Raw genomic sequence first — 19,271 nt, 5'->3', positions numbered from 1 at the left:
TTAGAACGTTTTTAATTTCTTTAGCTCCCTCGTAGGTGCTTTAAAGTGGCCCAAAATGTGGAGATATTTAGTCATGGCTGCTCTGATATCGCGGTTCCTCAAGGTGTAGATGAGGGGATTAAATAATGGGGTCACCAGGGTGTACAGTAAAGACAGACCTTTGTTTGCATTAACGGAATTGTTGCTTGGCGGAAATATATAAATAGATGTCAAGACTCCATAGTACATACACACAAAGGTTAGGTGGGAGCTGCAGGTGGAGAAGGCTTTCTGTCTACCAGTGGTGGAGGGGATCCTCAGGATGGTGTGAAGGATGGAGATGTAGGAGGCAATTATGAACATAAATGGAGTAAGCACAACAGGAACAGACTCTATATAAGTGACCAGTTTCACAGATGATGTATCCGAGCATGAAAGTTCTAACACTGGAGTGATATCACAGTAGAAATGATTAATTACATTGAGGCCACAAAATTGTAATTTGCGTAAGAAAATGTACACAACACATGACAGTGTGAAGCTCACCAGCCAGCAGAAGGTGACTATCTGAAGTTGTCTTGTGAAGGTCATAATGATGGCATAGTGTAGTGGTCTACAGATGGCCACATAGCGATCAAAGGACATGGCGGCCAGCAATAAACACTGGGACATGGTTGGCACACTCAATAAATACAACTGAAGTATACATCGGGCAACTGATACCTTCCCGCCCCCAGCCAGTATCAGCCACAGCATGGTGGGCACAATGTTACTGGTGAAGAGGATTTCCGTCAGGGACAACTGGCTAAGAAAGAAGTACATGGGGTAGTGGAGGCTCGGGTTGAGGACAACTATGACAATGACAAATACATTTGCTGATAAAGCCATGACATGAATGACCAGAAAGAGATTGAAAAGTAAAATCTTGAGGTTATGGAGGTTTCCGAATCCCAAGAGGAAAAATTCTGTCACCACTGTGCCATTCATTTCCTGAAGACCAGAAGATAGATTATCTGAAGACACTTCTACATGACTCTGTGTTGTCAGAAGAGTCATACCAGCATGGGCAGTTCCTTGTAGCCTGAAACAATGGCCCTCATTCCGAGTTGATCGCTCGGTATTTTTCATCGCATCGCAGTGAAATTCCGCTTAGTACGCATGCGCAATATTCGCACTGCAACTGCGCCAAGTAATTTTACAATGGAGATAGTATTTTTACTCACGGCTTTTTCATCGCTCCGGCGATCGTAATGTGATTGACAGGAAATGGGTGTTACTGGGCGGAAACAGGCCGTTTTATGGGCGTGCGGGAAAAAACGCTACCGTTTCCGGAAAAAACGCAGGAGTGGCCGGGGAAACGGGGGAGTGTCTGGGCGAACGCTGGGTGTGTTTGTGACGTCAAAACAGGAACGACAAGCACTGAACTGATCGCACAGGCAGAGTAAGTCTGAAGCTACTCTGAAACTGCTAAGTAGTTAGTAATCGCAATATTGCGAATACATCGGTCGCAATTTTAAGAAGCTAAGATTCACTCCCAGTAGGCGGCGGCTTAGCGTGTGTAACTCTGCTAAAATCGCCTTGCGAGCGATCAACTCGGAATGAGGGCCAATATACGTATCTCTCAGAATATAGGATGACTCTAACGGTCTAACGATGATTGTAACGTGGTAATTGCATAGAAAGATAATACTAGGGCCCCCAGCAGATTGGCACAGTTCCCCACTCCCCCAGGGACCTCTTTGATTCTGGCTTATCCCAAACCAATGCTGGATCCTGGAAAGCAAGAATAACATCTTTACTCAAGAATGATTAAAAAATACCTAAAAAATATTTCCATACAGTGCAACTTAAAACAAGATAATTAGCAATTTGCTAATTTGATGCCATATCTCATATGCATATCCCTTTTAATATTTCAATAGATTTTGATGAGCTCATATCTGAATATAGCACCTGATTCCACATTTGTTGAGGGGCTATAAATGTATTTTTTTTTTTTTTTTTACTTATGAGCAATTCTGAGTTGTACTCAATCAGTCTTTGTTCTGCAGAATGGGTTGCACCGGGTGGCAACTGGACAACAGTTATTCATTCATACGCTTTGTGGACCTGTCATTGGCGTGTAGCCGGAGTTATTACATATTCTAAGCCGTGCGTATGCACAGCTTGCGCAAGGTTAAGTCGTGTTCCCTGCACCTAGCTCTGGATATGTGTAAACGCCACGGATAGGGATAACGGATGCTCGCTAGGTGGAACTGACATAGCTACATAGATACGGGTTCCTTTTAGTTTGGTTTTGCAGGTACAGGTGGAGTATCCCTTATCCAAAATGCTTGGGACCAGAAGTATTTTGGATATCGGATTATTCCGTATTTTGGAATAATTGCATACCATAATGAGATATCATGGTGATGGGACCTAAGTCTAAGCACAGAATGCATTTATGTTTCATATACACCTTATACACACAGCATGAAGGACATTTTAGCCAATATTTTTAATAACTTTGTGTATTGTGTACATTGAGCCATCAGAAAACAAAGATTTCACTATCTCAGTCTCAATTAAAAAAATTCCGTATTTCGGAATATTTGGATATGGGATACTCAATCTGTAAATACTTCTAATTTGTCTTTAGACTTTTAATAATTTGTAACCAATTAGGAATGGCAATTAGTACAATAATGGGGCCGATACTTCTGCGATGGATTATGGCAATTTGTCCATCTCCCAATGCCTGGGTTGGGGGTTTGACAAAATCCAATACATGTTGGTAACCGCAGATTCGCCGATCCAACCAAAAAATCAGAATTGGCAAGTCAGGGATTTTTAACAAGTTGTATTTCCCCAATTCCCCGATGGAACTCCACTCATCAATGTCCGATGCAGTAAACGTGGGGCAGATGTATTAAGCCTGGAGAAGTGACAAAGTAGAAGGTGATAACGCACCAGCCAATCAGCTTCTAATTGTCATGTTACAGGCTGGCTTTGAAAAAATAAGATTTTACTCACCGGTAAATCTATTTCTCGTAGTCCGTAGTGGATGCTGGGACTCCGTAAGGACCATGGGGAATACGCAGGAGACTGGGCACAACTAAAGAAAGCTTTAGGACTACCTGGTGTGCACTGGCTCCTCCCTCTATGACCCTCCTCCAGACCTCAGTTAGGATACTGTGCCCGGAAGAGCTGACACAATAAGGAAGGATTTTGAATCCCGGGTAAGACTCATACCAGCCACACCAATCACACCGTATAACTCGTCATACTATACCCAGTTAACAGTATGAAATATAACTGAGCCTCTCAACAGATGGCTCAACAATAACCCTTTAGTTAAACAATAACTATATACAAGTATTGCAGACAATCCGCACTTGGGATGGGCGCCCAGCATCCACTACGGACTACGAGAAATAGATTTACCGGTGAGTAAAATCTTATTTTCTCTAACGTCCTAAGTGGATGCTGATACTCCGTAAGGACCATGGGGATTATACCAAAGCTCCCAAACGGGCGGGAGAGTGCGGATGACTCTGCAGCACCGAATGGGCAAACTCTAGGTCCTACTCAGCCAGGGTGTCAAACTTGTAGAATTTAGCAATTGTGTTTGACCCCGACCAAGTAGCTGCTCGGCAAAGTTGTAGAGCCGAGACCCCTCGGGCAGCCGCCCAAGAAGAGCCCACCTTCCTCGTGGAATGGGCTTTCACTAATTTAGGATGCGACAGTCCAGCCGCAGAATATGCAAGCTGAAACGTACTACAGATCCAGTGAGCAATAGTCTGCTTTGAAGCAGGAGCACCCAGCTTGTTGGGTGCATACAGGATAAACAACGAGTCAGTTTTCCTGACACTAGCTGTCCTGGAAACATAAATTCTCAGGGCCCTGACTACGTCCAACAACTTGGAAGCCTCCAAGTCTTTAGTAGCCGCAGGCACCACGATAGGTTGGTTCAAATGAAAAGCTGATACCACCTTAGGGAGAAACTGGGGACGAGTCCTCAATCCTGCCCTATCCATATGGAAAATCAGATAAGGGCTTTTACATGACAAAGCCGCCAATTCTGACACGCGCCTGGCCGAAGCCAAGGCCAACAGCATGACCACTTTCCACGTGAGATATTTTAATTCCACGGTTTTAAGTGGCTCAAACCAATGTGACTTTAGGAAATCCAACACCACGTTGAGATCCCAAGGTGCCACTGGAGGCACAAAAGGGGGGCTGAATATGCAGCACTCCCTTAACAAAAGTCTGAACTTCAGGTAGTGAAGCCAGTTCTCTCTGGAAGAAAATCGATAGAGCCGAAATCTGGACCTTAATGCAACCCAATTTTAGGCCCATAGTCACCCCTGACTGTAGGAAGTGCAGAAAACGGCCCAGCTGAAATTCCTCTGTTGGGGCCTTCCTGGCCTCAAACCACGCAACATATTTTCGCCAAATGCGGTGATAATGGTTTGCGGTCACTTCTTTCCTAGCTTTAATCAGCGTAGGAATGACTTCCTCCGGAATGCCCTTTTCCTTCAGGATCCGGTGTCCAACCGCCATGCCGTCAACGCAGCCGCGGTAAGTCTTGGAACAGACAGGGCCCCTGCTGCAGCAGGTCCTGTCTGAGCGGCAGAGGCCATGGGTCCTCTGAGATCATTTCTTGAAGTTCCGGGTACCAAGCTCTTCTTGGCCAATCCGGAACAATGAGTATAGTTCTTACTCCTCTTTTTCTTATTATCCTCAGTACCTTGGGTATGAGAGGAAGAGGAGGGAACACATAAACCGACTGGTACACCCACGGTGTCACCAGAGCGTCCACAGCTATCGCCTGAGGGTCCCTTGACCTGGCGCAATATCTTTTTAGCTTTTTGTTGAGGCGAGACGCCATCATGTCCACCTGTGGCCTTTCCCAATGGTGTACAATCATTTGGAAGACTTCTGGATGAAATCCCCACTCTCTCGGGTGGACGTCGTGCCAGCTGAGAAAGTCTGCTTCCCAGTTGTCCACTCCGGAAATGAACACTGCTGACAGTGCTAACACATGATTTTCCGCCCATCGGAAAATTCTTTTGGCTTCTGCCATCGCCATCCTGCTCCTTGTGCCGCCCTGTTGGTATACATGGGCGACCGCCGTGATGTTGTCTGACTGGATCAGCACCGGCTGGTGTTGAAGCAGGGGTCTAGCCTAACTTAGGGCATTGTAAATGGCCCTTAGGTCCAGAATTTTTATGTGTAGGGAAGTCTCCTGACTCGACCATAGTCCTTGGAAGTTTCTTCCCTGTGTGACTGCACCCCAGCCTCGAAGGCTGGCATCCGTGGTCACCAGGACCCAGTCCTGTATGCTGAATCTGCGGCCCTCTAGAAGATGAGCACTCTGCAGCCACCACAACAGCGACACCCTGGCCCTTGGAGACAGGGTTATCAGCCGATGCAACTGAAGATGCGACCCGGACCACTTGTCCAACAGATCCCACTGGAAGATCCTTGCATGGAACCTGCCGAATGGAATTTCTTCGTAAGAAGCTACCATCTGTCCCAGGACTCGCGTGCACTGATGCACCGACACCTGTATTTATTTTAGGAGGTCTCTGACTATAGATGACAACTCCTTGGGCTTCTCCTCCGGGAGAAACACTTTTTCCTCTTCTGTGTCCAGAACCATACCCAGGAACAGTAGACGCGTCGTAGGAACCAGCTGCGACTTTGGAATATTCAGAATCCAGCTGTGCTGTTGTAGCACTTCCCGAGATAGTGCTACTCCGACCAACAACTGCTCCCTGGACCTCGCCTTTATAAGGAGATCGTCCAAGTAGGGATAATTATAACTCCCTTTTTTTTTTTTTTGAAGGAGTATCATCATTTCGGCCATTACCTTGGTAAATACCCTCGGTGCCGGGGACAGACCAACGGCAACGTCTGGAATTGGTAATGACAGTTCTGTACCACAATTTTGAGGTACTCCTGGTGAGGAGGGTAAATGGGGACATGCAGGTAAGCATCCCTGATGTCTAGTGATACCATGTAATCCCCTTCGTCCAGGCTTGTAATAACCGCCCTGAGCGATTCCATTTTGAACTTGAACCTTCGTATATAAGTGTTCAAGGATTTCAATTTTAGAATGGGTCTCACCGAACCGTCTGGTTTCGGTACCACAAACATTGTGGAATAGTAACCCCGGCCTTGTTGAAGGAGGGGTACCTTGATTATCACCTGCTGGAAGTACAGCTTGTGAATTGCCGCCAGTACTACCTCCCCTTTCTCCGAGGGCAGCAGGCAAGGCTGATTTGAGGTAACGGCGAGGGGGAGTCGCCTCGAACTCCAGCTTGTATCCCTGTGATACTACTTGCAGAACCCAGGGATCCACCTGTGAGCGAGGCCACTAATCGCTGAAGTTCCCGAGACGCGCCCCCACCGCACCTGGCTCCACCTGTGGAGCCCCAGCGTCATGCGGTGGACTCAGAGGAAGCGGGGGAAGATTTTTGATCCTGGGAACTGGCTGTCTGGTGCAGCTTTTTCCCTCTTCCCTTGTCTCTGTGCAGAAAGGAAGCGCCTTTGACCCGCTTGCTTTTCTGAATCCGAAAGGACTGTACCTGATAATACAGTGCTTTCTTAGGCTGTGAGGAAACCTGAGGTAAATTTTTTTCTTCCCAGCTGTCTCTGTGGATACGAGGTCCCAGAGACCATCCCCAACAATTCCTCACCCTTATAAGGCAGACGTGCCTTTTAAAGTCAGCATCACCTGTCCACTGCCGGGTCCCTAATACCCTCCTGGCAGAATGAACATTGCATTAATTCCAGTGGCGTGCGGTGAGCTCAGTGGCTGGTGAGGCACTGCAGCCATAATGTACACTGAGTTCCGTCGATGACCCCTACCACCGTCCACTACTGCACCTGAGCCAATGCCAGCTACCGCCGCCCCTTATGCCCGCTGCTCCTGCCACTAAAGTTCACTGCATCCACCAATGGCTTACAAAATCGCCATCAACTACCCCGACCCCCACCACTAATTTGCATCTCAGTCCAATACTGCCAATACACGCAGCCTTCCTGCTCATTAAACTTGTGATGAGCTGACGACTAATACATTGTCAATTTTTATCAAATAAAAAATAAATATTAATGAAATATTAAGTTAATGAAAGTCCTGGACAACAAAATAGCCAACAGAGGGTGGCAGGAAGAGTGTGATGCCAGGGAGCTGGTGACAGGAAGAGGGTGATACAAGGGAGAGGGTGACAGGAAGAATGTGACGCCAGGAAGAGGGTGACACAAGGAAGAGGGTGACAGGAAGAGCGTGATGTCAGGGAGCTGGTGACAGGAAGAGGGTGATACAAGGGAGAGGGTGACAGGAAGAATGTGACGCCAGAGAGAGGGTGACACAAGGAAGAGGGTGACAGGAAGAACCTGATGTCAGGGAGAGGGTGACAGGAAGAGGGTGATGCCAGGGAGAGAGTGACGCCAGAGAGAGGGTGACAGGGAGAGGGTGACACAAGGTTGAGGGTGACAGGAAGACCGTGACGCCAGGGATAGGGTGACAGCAGTAGCAGTTGGTGAGAGTGTGACAGAGAGAAGGAAAGGGTGATGGGAACAGACAGTGAATGACAATGATATTGCTTTTTATTTACCAGGTCTTGGTCCTAGAACTGCAGCGCGGCTCCTCTGCACAGACTGCAGGAATGAGAGGCGGCACTCGGAGACTTCGGAAATCAACAAGCGTGTATTAAAGTGTAGCACTTTAATACACGTTTATTGATTTTCTAAGTCTTCGACGGCCGCCTCTCATTGCTGCAAATTTACATAGGGGCTCTTCTTTGGAGTGCCGGAGCAGCTGCATATTTATATATATATAAAATGTTAGGCGGCACTGTAAAAAAATCAGTGTTTAATTATCAATGTTTCAGGTACTGTCTCCCCGTCATCAGGATACACTGCAAACATTGTTTAAACACTGATTTTTGCACTGGAGCAGTATTTGTAACAGATAATAAAAATAAAATATATATATTGTGTCTGTGTGTGTGTATAAAAGAATACAGACACAGACTATACACACATACATAACCACATAGATAGATATATATATATAGATATATATTGATAGATAGATATATATATATATATACATATATACACACTGCACCTGAGCTGCAGAGAAGACATTTCCAGGAGCCGGACACTATTTAGGCCAGCACAGAGCTTTGACCGCAAGAGCTCTGTGCAGCGGGAGATGCGAACGCGGCTATGTTTAAGACGGACACCCGTCTGTCTCCATCATTAAAAAATAGAATTTGGTCCATCAGGGCCCGAACCCCCCACCCCTGCGTGCGCTACTGATGGCCCGGGAGCAGTCCTCACCCACAGCCCTGAGCCAGCTGCTGCTCACCTCGCATCCGGCTCCGGCTCTTCCTTCACTGATTGCTGCACACGAAGCCCGGGCAGCTGGCGCTGATTCGCTGCTGTCACCGGCCAGGCCCGGGGGAGACACGGCGGAGGCTGCGGCGACAGGTCTCCCAGGCAGCGGTAACCCCCAAGTCCTGCAGACTCTCCTGACCAGCGGCTCCCACTTCAACCTGGTACAAAGGAGGGGGGGGGGGGGGGTTGCGGGCTGCTAGATGGGCTAGAGGACGGGCGGGCGGGCAGGGACCCTGTAAATACATTTAAATATTTCTAATAAAAAAATATCCTAGATAACAGATAGGGTTTTACACCCTTGGTGGCCGCTTACCCCTTCCTCTCCCCACACCGAACAGCTACTGCACAATCACAGAGACAGGGGCGTGCTTTCATATGGGCTGAAAGCACGCCCCTGCCAAAGAGGCACTTCTAACAGTGCCGCTTATGGGGACTTTTTCAATGGCTTTTTCCTGCCCGACATTTGGCCCCGCCCCCCTCTTCCGGCCCTTTCACACAGACAGCGGGAGGCACCCCAGAGCGGTGCCTCCGAAATGCTTTTAAAACAGTTTTTATACCGTGTAGAGATGATTAAAATAATATAAAGTGTAATGCAGATACTTATGAGACAGAATATGTGTCATAAGCATCTTCTTTATAGTATTTTAATCGTTATGACAGGGGAGGCACTGCCTCCCCTGCCTCCACGTCCCTGATTAATTCTGGATGCCAGCCGGCAAATATCCCTCTGTGCATCCCTCATATATAAGACTACGTCTTTAATATGCTCTATGGTTAGCAAAATAGTATCCCTGTCCTGACAGGGTAACAGACCACGCTGCAGCAGCACTATCCATGCTGAGGCAATTGCAGGTCTCAGTATAGTACCTGAGTGTGTATATACAGACTTCAGGATAGCCTCCTGCTTTTTATCAGCAGGCTCCTTCAAAGTGGCCGTATCCTAAGACGGCAGTGCCACCTTTTTTGACAAACGTGTGAGTGCCTTATCCACCCTGATATAGATAAGTGAATACACAAAATGGAAGCTGGATGTCAGTTTGTCTATTGCTTAAAAGAAACTGTTGCTTTAAATGAGATTCTTATATGTTTGCAGAAACTTTGATTTTAGTAGCAATTAAGGAAGTTAGTCTAGCTTTACAGTATTTCATAGACTGTGGTTAGCTAGTATCCTATAGAAAAGGGAAGTCTAAAGTATGTTGAAGGTAAAAGTATATTTTTAATGTAACAGTCATAATCACAAGATGCTGAGCTAATTAATTGGAAATCCCCCATAAGGGGAGTTTATAAATTATAATATATTCTGATATTTGAAATGTAATTGGTCTATGTATATGATTGGCTTGTTAATTTGAGTAGATCATGTAATGCTATGATGAAAGTATATAAGATGAAATCAACGTGTCAATGTGCAGTTCATGATATTCTTTTATCGTGAGCCCTGTGAACTTCACAATGCAATAAATCTACCAAAGAGACTTTATTGTTCTTCAATTATTTTACATGACCATATCATTTTGGAGGTCTGTGCCACCGAGATCAACCCAACATTGACACACGAAGAAGGAAGGTGGGCTGGAGCCGGGACACCTGAATCAACAGTGGCCACAGGTAAGAGCTGTTATCTTACTTCTGCTCCATGTGTCCCTGCCTCGGTCTGCTGACTTTGTGTGTTATTGTTGGCTTGTAACTCCTTGAAGTCTTTTTGGAGATTGTGAGTATGGAACCAAAATGATTTTAACTGCATTTTATTACCAGATGCAGTGATTAGTATAGAGTGTTAAGATTGTAATTTCTGTCATTATCATATTTAATGATTTTATGGGATCTTTTGCCTGCCATATCTTGCTAAATTAAGCGTGAAGTCTGTGAGTGATTATGAGTGTGATTGGCCGAGGCTTTACGCCGGCAGATTCTGGACAGGGCCCAGGTAGGAGAGAGGCTCCGGTTAAACTCTCCTATGCTGGATAGTATCAGGGATACTCACCCACTGTGAAAAGCACCTTGTACACTATAAGGCCAAGCTTAGCAGAGTGTGGAACACGTGTGCCTGTTCAGAGCCGTGGCACCTGACGAGGTGGTGAGGTTTCCTAAGTGGAGTAATATCTCTCTAAACAAGGGGAGCGTCCCTGTTTACCATTGTATTGGACATTGAGGCTGGACTGTAAAATAAAGATTAGCCATTACAATGGGTCAAGAGATGTCCACACCGAAGGGCTCTTCTATGTTAGAGATCCCGCACGGCAGTCCAGCGAGTGTGATGTATCAGAGACATGGGAGTGTGGCTGTGAAATTTCTCAGGAGATGGCATGCAAAATACCTTGATAGATCATTCATAGGAACCTTTAGCATAGACAAGTGGATAGAATTAAGTAAATTAAGGGAAAAAGGCTGAAGAATGGAAGGTATATACATTATGGCTAGAAACATCTCGTTATATTCCCCCTTCTGCCTATTTAGCACAGATATCATTGTTTAGAGAGAAATGAAGACAATGAATGTGTTCCACTTAAAAAGGGAAAGGAAAAAAAAAAAAGGGTGCAAATTATGCCAACATACACCCAGATAACATGACTGCAACTGGAATTACATGAAGTAAGGTAGCACAGCAACAAACACTTTTACGTGCTCCACTAAGAGTAGTAACTACTGATGAGGGAAAGTTATGGTCAATCCATGTGCCCTGGACCCTAGAAAAATTTAACCATTATAGGAGAAAGCCAAAGTAAGTTAATCAAGCTAGTACGGCTGTATAAGACACATTCATTTACACATAGTAATATGGTACAATTGTTTACTGGTTTATTAACAACTGAAGAATAAAAGGCACTCACTAAAGAAGAAGGGTGAGAAAACATCCATTTCAAACACACAGGATACAAATAGAGTAAGAAAAGATGTTTCTCAGAGACCTACAGAGAAAACATACCAGAGATTATTGGGTAAGGTTCAAACCAGAAGTACAAAATTATGGACAAATAAAAGAGATATTTGATCACAAGAAACCTTTTACAATGTTGACCATTGCTTTTGTTGAGGGTCTTAGATTGCATATCAAAAATTGGTTGACCATTAATGATCTACTGTGGCGCACACAAGTCCCAGAGGATTTGACAACCTTAGCAGTACACCATGAAGATAACTTGGTGTTCAATAAAGTTAGAAACAAGTTAAAGTTGCTGAAGTCACTGGTAATATGGCTGGGTGGGCAACAGAAAGGTACCACCCCTAGACATAGACCGTTTCAGCGTGAAACAGGCAGGTGTCCAGTCTGATCAACTGGATACTTGCGCTGTCGAGCTGAAATTGTTTGTTAATTCTGTAGAAACCAACTGCAGATAATACGTTGTTAATTTGACCTGCAGACCGTGCTGGGCAGGACAGTTCCAGAGAAGAATAAAATATATTAGTTTTTAATTAAGGCATATAATGTAATTTCACCTCATATTGTATAGCAAACCATGCTAACAGAAATCCCTGCAAAGCAAAATAATAATAATAGCAGCTCTACTAACTTGTCAGAAAACTCGGCATGACACTGTGGCACGCCTACCAGAATGGGAACTGGTACTCATTATTTCTACCACCATTACCCTGGTCAAATGTAATATTTTGAAGTCTGCTACTTTACAAATGGTTAATGAAACTGATGGGTTTCAGAGAGAGGAATGGAGGGAGGAAAGTGTAACCCCTCGTGCTTGCTTAACATACCCTGACTAAGCTGATAATAACTGCCAAGGTAGCAGCACGAAAATAAATTGTAATAAAAATGTTTACATGTTTACTAAAGATATATGTATACTAAATGAACAAACATTAATCAAAATGCAAAAAGCTTGTTATTTACAGGAAAGGACTAAAGAGGGAAAATGCAATGAAGGCTTGTGGCACAGCTCTGAAGGTAAAACTGTTGCCCCAAAATCACTCTTGCCAGCATTGGCACAGATGTCCCATGGACTGACCCATGCAGGTAAGATGGCCATAATTAGTCTGATTCAGACTTACTGGGATGCACCTTGTTTTGCATCAGTTGCAACCAAATACTGTGCTTCTTGCATCATCTTGCAGAGGAATGCTGGAAGAACAGTTAAGACTATACCTTCACATCTTCCCCAGACAACTGGTCCTTTCCAAGTTATACAAATTGATGTCATTCAGCTTCCAAAGGTTAGGATGTTTTAGCATATATTGGTTTGTGTAGACAGGTTCAGTGGCTAGGTAGAGCATCAAGTCCAGCACAGAAATTGGTACAGGAATTTATAGGTATACCATATGTGATATGGTATAGCATATGTGATATAATCTAACCAAGGCATACATTTTATGGGACTAGTGTTTAAAAAGATGTGCCAACCAGCAGCAAAATTGAACATTGCAACGGGACTATTAAAAATAAGCTGGCCAAAATATGTAAAGAAACCAGCTTGCAGTGGCCAGAAACTTTGCCATTAGTGTTGCACTCGATCAGAACAACACCAAGGGGGGAGTTGAACATTTCTCCGTATGAAATACTGTTTGGAAAATTGCCCAATGTTGCTATTGCACCCGCATATGAACTCAGTAAAACAAATGATTTAACTGTGAACTATCTTATTTCATTAAGCAACCAGCTAAAGAAGATCCAAGCTACTGTGACCAGCACACAACCAATCCCTGTGGAAGGTGCTTGTCATAATCTACATCCTGGTGATGAGGTGATGGTCAGAAATTTCCTGAGATCGGGCTCGCTGACAGACCGGTGGGAAGGACCTTATCAAGTCTTGTTGACAACCCCAACTGCTGTTAAGATAAAGGAGAAGACTTCGTGGATCCACTCCACCCACTGCAGAAAAGTCACGCCTCCTGAGACAGCACATGTGGAAAATATTCTCCAAGACTCCTCTGCACTTCACCAGTAAAACCAGCAAGTGAGTGGTTCGGGCATAATAATCCCTTGAGCCACTTGCCAACGCAGTATCTCTGTGGAGGGTACATAACTCCTAGAAGAGTACTGTGAAGATCAAAGGACAACAAAGACAATGCTAAACAGGATGATGCTGATAGGCCAAAGGCCAGACCGTGGACTATGGGGGTGCATTCTCTCATGGGCATGTCTGATTACAATCATACTCATTGTGCTTGAGTGTTGTATATACATTCCAGGGTCTGTTAACAATGTGACCAGTCAAACAGGTAATGTAACATCTTACAATGAAGCGTTATTCAAGACACGTGTGTGTAGGGCCTTACAAAAGAATAATTATGGAGGAGAATTTACAGGTAATTCCATGATAGCAATGCACAGTAAAATTGCAAAGGCTCTCAACACAAGCAAATGTTGGATTTGTACCCACCTACCCATCAGTGTAGATGCAGGTATACCCCTCCTGGCTCATTACATAAGCACAGCTGACATGATAGACAGAGATTGGTCCTGCCATAAGCGAAAGAATGGTAGTCGAAGTTGTGCCAATAAGACACCTAAAGTACAGAATATAGTAGACTTCCCATATTTGGATGTCTTAGACGCAGGCTTGCTGTATGCGCCCGCTCTGCAGGTATCTGCAGCCAAAGGGAAACCTGAATTCTGCTTAAGTGTTAATGAAAAGTCCCACCCATATGTGTACAAGGAAAAAATATTACAGGTAAAAAGCCCAAACCTAGGGTACACTAACTATACTGGAGCCACATTTGTAGTTCAAAGTTCAAAAAAGTGTACACTAAAAACCCTCAAAACCTGTTGGCATTCCATAGATGCAAATGGGGCATTAACACCTAACGATACTTTATACCAACTACAGAAAAAGGTGTACACTTGATAACAGCACATGTGGAGATGCCAATGGTAATAACACAGGGTACTTTATGATATATATAGGACTCATTTACACTAAAGTACTTGGAATGCCTCTGCCTAAGGGTATGTATTGGGTTTGTGGAAAATGGGCATACTCATGGATTCCCTTAGGTGCTAAAGGACAATGTGTACTCTCCTCAGTATTCCTATAGAGCATGACTTGGTGCCAAGTGACCTGACATATTTAAGACATCTCAGTAAAAGAGAAGTAAAAAAAGGATATGTATCTTTCAGATTTTCTGATGCTGAACGTACGGCTGGAACTTTGTTTCCTCTGTCCACTATCTATTTGGTGGAAAAAGTTGTGTCCCAAACCTTAACGGTACTAGATCAGATGGTAGGGGAATTGGTAGTTTCAATCAATCAGACAGTGGAAGAGCTGGCTCAAGTAAGAAAAGTGGCTTTACAAAATAGGATGGCACTGGATCAGCTGTTGGCAGCAGAAGGGGGCACGTGTGCAGTGGTAGGACAAGAATGTTGTACTTATATTGAAGATCACAGAGCTGAAATAAGTGCTCATCTGAGCAAGGTGGGAGAGTTGCAGCAGGAAATGATAAGGTTAGGTGCTAGTGAAGGTTGGGATCCACTTGGATGGCTAGGAGGAAATATTGCAAAGCTTTTTTCTGGAGTATTGCAGTACATTGTGTTTGCTGCACTGATTGTAGGAATCATATATCTTACCATCAAGTGTGGACCAGTAGTCTGTGTACAATGTGGTAAAGGATTTAAAAGGTTGAAAGTGCACCATGAAATGACCATTGTGGTGGTAGATGATGAGGTTCCACTAGAACAGGTGACTCAGGGAACAAGTCAGGGGCAGCAGGAAAGACAGGTGGTATATGCTGACATGAGCAAATCTTATGAAAGTTTACAACTCCAGGAAGCTGAGCCCATATACCAGGGTTTAGAGGAGGATCAGGCAGGTAGGGAAAGTACACAGCTTGTTAATTTTACTTATGGACTGGATAACAGGGTAGAAATGAATCAGGATGAGTATGTTAGACATGAAATACAAGCGAGTTTCACCTAACTGTGTCAACACCCTCTTAGCCAACACCAGAAGGTTCCTATAAAAAGAACAGGGATTCCCGTCCAGTGCGGTGAGCATTGGCGCCAGGCCCATCCCCGTGAACCTACCTTTTTCCTATGTTGTGCGTCTACCTAACCCTCATTAAAAATTGTGAAATTGAACCTTCTGATTTGTGTATTAGAGTGCCAAGTATATTGGCAGAGAGAGGAATGATATAGATAAGTGAATACACAAAATGGAAGCTGGATGTCAGTTTGTCTATTGCTTAAAAGAAACTGTTGCTTTAAATGAGATTCTTATATGTTTGCAGAAACTTTGATTTTAGTAGCAATTAAGGAAGTTAGTCTAGCTTTACAGTATTTCATAGACTGTGGTTAGCTAGTATCCTATAGAAAAGGGAAGTCTAAAGTATGTTGAAGGTAAAAGTATATTTTTAATGTAACAGTCATAATCACAAGATGCTGAGCTAATTAATTGGAAATCCCCCATAAGGGGAGTTTATAAATTATAATATATTCTGATATTTGAAATGTAATTGGTCTATGTATATGATTGGCTTGTTAATTTGAGTAGATCATGTAATGCTATGATGAAAGTATATAAGATGAAATCAACGTGTCAATGTGCAGTTCATGATATTCTTTTATCGTGAGCCCTGTGAACTTCACAATGCAATAAATCTACCAAAGAGACTTTATTGTTCTTCAATTATTTTACATGACCATATCAGGGATATCTCCCAACGTGACCTATCCTCTGGCGGGAAAGGGTACGCCATCAGTAACTTTTTAGAAATTACCAGTTTCTTATCGGGGGAACCCACGCTTCTTCACACACTTCATTCACTCATCTGATGGGGGAACAAAACACTGGCTGCTTTTTCTCCCCAAACATAAAACCCCTTTTTTGTGGTACTTGGGTTAATGTCAGAAATGTGTAACACATTTTTCAGTGCCGAGATCATGCAACGGATGTTCCTAGTGGATTGTGTATATGTCTCAACCTCGTCGACACTGGAGTCACACTCCGTGTGGACATCTGTGTCTGCCATCTGAGGTAGCGGGCGTTTTTTTGAGCCCCTGATGGCCTTTGAGACGCCTGGGCAGGCGCGGGCTGAGAAGCCGGCTGTCCCACAGCTGTTACGTCATCCAGCCTTTTATATAAGGAGTTGACACTGTCGGTTAATACCTTCCACCTATCCATCCACTCTGGTGTCGGCCCCACAGGGGGCGACATCACATTTATCGGCATCTGCTCCGCCTTCCACGTAACCTTCCTCATCAAACATGTCGACACAGCCGTACCGACACACCGCACACACACAGGGAATGCTCTGACTGAGGACAGGACCCCACAAAGTCCTTTGGGGAGACAGAGAGAGAGTATGCCAGCACACACCAAAGCGCTATATAATACAGGGATTCACACTACCCACAGTGATTTTTCCCTTATAGCTGCTATAATACACAATTTTGCGCCTAAATTTAGTGCCCCCCCTCTCTTTTTAACCCTTTGAGCCTGAAAACTACAGGGGAGAGCCTGGGGAGCGGTCTTCCAGCTGCACTGTGAAGAGAAAATGGCGCCAGTGTGCTGAGGGAGATAGCCCCGCCCCTTTTTCGGCTGACTTTCTCCCGCTTTTTTATAGATCTCTGGCAGCGGTATTTTTCACATATATAGCCTCTAGGACTATATATTGTGATTTTTTTGCCTGCCAAGGTGTTAATATTGCTGCTCATGGCACCCCCCCCCCAGCGCCCTGCACCCATCAGTGACCGGAGTGTGAGGTGTGCATGAGAAGCAATGGCGCACAGCTGCAGTGCTGTGCGCTACCTTGTTGAAGACCGAAGTCTTCTGCCACCGATTTTCAGGACCATCTTCTTGCTTCTGGCTCTGTAAGGGGGACGGCGGCGCGGCTCCGGGACCAGACGATCGAGGTCGGGTCCTGTGTTCGATCCCTCTGGAGCTAATGGTATCCAGTAGCCTTAGAAGCCAAGCTAGCTGCAAGCAGGTAGGTTCTCTTCTTCTCCCCTTAGTCCCTCGTAGCAGTGAGTCTGTTGCCAGCAGGTCTCACTGAAAATAAAAAACCTAAAATATACTTTCTTTTCTAGGAGCTCAGGAGAGCCCCTAGTGTGCATCCAGCTCAGCCGGGCACAAGATTCTAACTGAAGTCTGGAGGAGGGTCATAGTGGGAGGAGCCAGTGCACACCAGGTAGTCCTAAAGCTTTCTTTAGTTGTGCCCAGTCTCCTGCAGAGCCGCTATTCCCCATGGTCCTTATGGAGTCCCAGCATCCACTTAGGACGTCAGAGAAATGACAGTTTGGCGCTGCCTGGCTGGTGCGTCATCACCTTCCACTTCATCTCTTCTCCAGGCTTACTACATCTGTCCCAATGTTTATTGAGCATGATAACTTTGCACATGATGGCAAAGGCCCCTGGCTACATATCTGAACCAGCCCCTGTGTTAGTTGGGAAGAATAACTTGTAGGGATGGAAAAATGTGTAAGCAATTCCAGGGCCAGTTCTGGCGCTCTGTGAGCCCCGGGCGGCAATAGGGGGCGTGGCTTCGTACAGGGGGTGTGGTCATTTACGCCCCCTGTACAGACTGAAATGATGTGCAGTGCGCGATGACGTCATCGCGCACCGCACAGCAAAGGTCCTCTCCACGAAGGGAAACTAGACGCGTAGCATCTAGTTCCCTTCGTGGAGAGGACCTTTGCTGTGCGCGATGACGTCATACCGCACAGTAAAGGACCTCTCCACGAAGGGAAACTAGACGTGTACGCGTCTAGTTTCCCTTCACAACGGCAGCGGGGGGCACACAGCAGCAGCGGATCTCGCCCTGGTGCGGCGCCCTGCGCCCTCCGGAAGGCGGCGCCCCGGGCAAAAGTCCTGCTTGCCCGTGGCAAGATCCGCTACTGAGCAATTCTTTGGTAGAATGGAAGAACTTGGAAGCAGTGCCGGAGAGGTGGGAAACCTTAAAAAGGGCAATATTAAAGGCAACAGACCTTTGTATCAAAAGTGTTAAGAAAAACACAAGGAAAAGGAAGCCAGTGTGTTTACAAAAGAAGTAGCAAGCATTGTTAAAGCAAAAAAGATGGCTTTTAGGAAATATAAGCAGACACAAAATAATGAAGACAGAGAGATATATCTTATTAGACAGAAGGAGACTAAGAAGGTAATCAGATGTGCAAAGGCACAAGCTGAGGAGAAAATGGCCAGTCAGTGGGTAAAGGAGGCAAAACTTTTTTTTAGGTATATAAGCAAAAGGAGAACAACAAAATGCGGAATAATAAAACTAAAGACAGAGACTCACAGTCTTGTTGAGGGAGACAATGTAATAGCAGATCATCTTAATAATTATTTTTGCTCAGTATTTACTACTGAAAGATAGGGGAAGGGGCCACAGATAGGTTGCAGGGATATTCAGGAAAATGACACAAGTACATTTACAGAGGAGAAGGTCCTAACAGAACTCTCAAAGCTGAAAGTGGACAAATCTATGGGGCCAGATGGGATACATCCAAGGATAATAAAATAACTTAAAGAAGTGCTGGTAGCACAATTGACAGAATTATTCAACCAGTCATTAGCTACAGGAGTCATTTCAGAGTAATGGAAAAGAGCGAACGTAGTCCCACTACACAAAAGTGGAAGCAAGGAAGAGGCAAACAACTACAGACCAGTGAGTCTTACATCAGTAGTAGGGAAATTGATGGAAATATTCTTAAAAGAAAGAGTTGTAGATTATCTCAAATCAAGCAATTTACAGGATCCCAAACAGCATGGATTCACTGGGGGGAGATCATGTCAAACAAATCTTATTGACTTTTTGACTGTGTGATTAAAGTGATGGATAAAGGTGGAGCCGTGGATATAGCTTATCTAGACTTTAGTAAGGCTTTTGACACTGTTCCACATCGCAGACTGCTAAATAAACTTGGAAGCTTGGGATTGAATACTAGGATTATTGAATGGATAAGATCTTGGTTGCAGAATAGAAAACAGAGTTGTAGTAAATGGAGTGCATTCACAGTA

At 44.8% G+C, this 19,271-nt stretch overlaps 1 protein-coding gene across 1 annotated transcript; it reads right to left on the bottom strand.

The window, feature by feature from the left end:
* LOC134934153 (olfactory receptor 10A3-like) lies at positions 1–1,035 on the bottom strand. The gene has a single exon (XM_063929651.1). The coding sequence runs from the start codon at positions 1,033–1,035 to the stop codon at positions 1–3; it is 1,035 nt and encodes a 344-aa protein (XP_063785721.1).
* Positions 1,036–19,271: the final 18,236 nt, after the last annotated feature.

The sequence above is a fragment of the Pseudophryne corroboree genome, chromosome 6, assembly GCF_028390025.1.
Source record: "Pseudophryne corroboree isolate aPseCor3 chromosome 6, aPseCor3.hap2, whole genome shotgun sequence".
NCBI classification, from domain to species: Eukaryota; Metazoa; Chordata; class Amphibia; order Anura; family Myobatrachidae; genus Pseudophryne; species Pseudophryne corroboree.
This window is presented reverse-complemented; position numbering and strand designations above follow the sequence as displayed.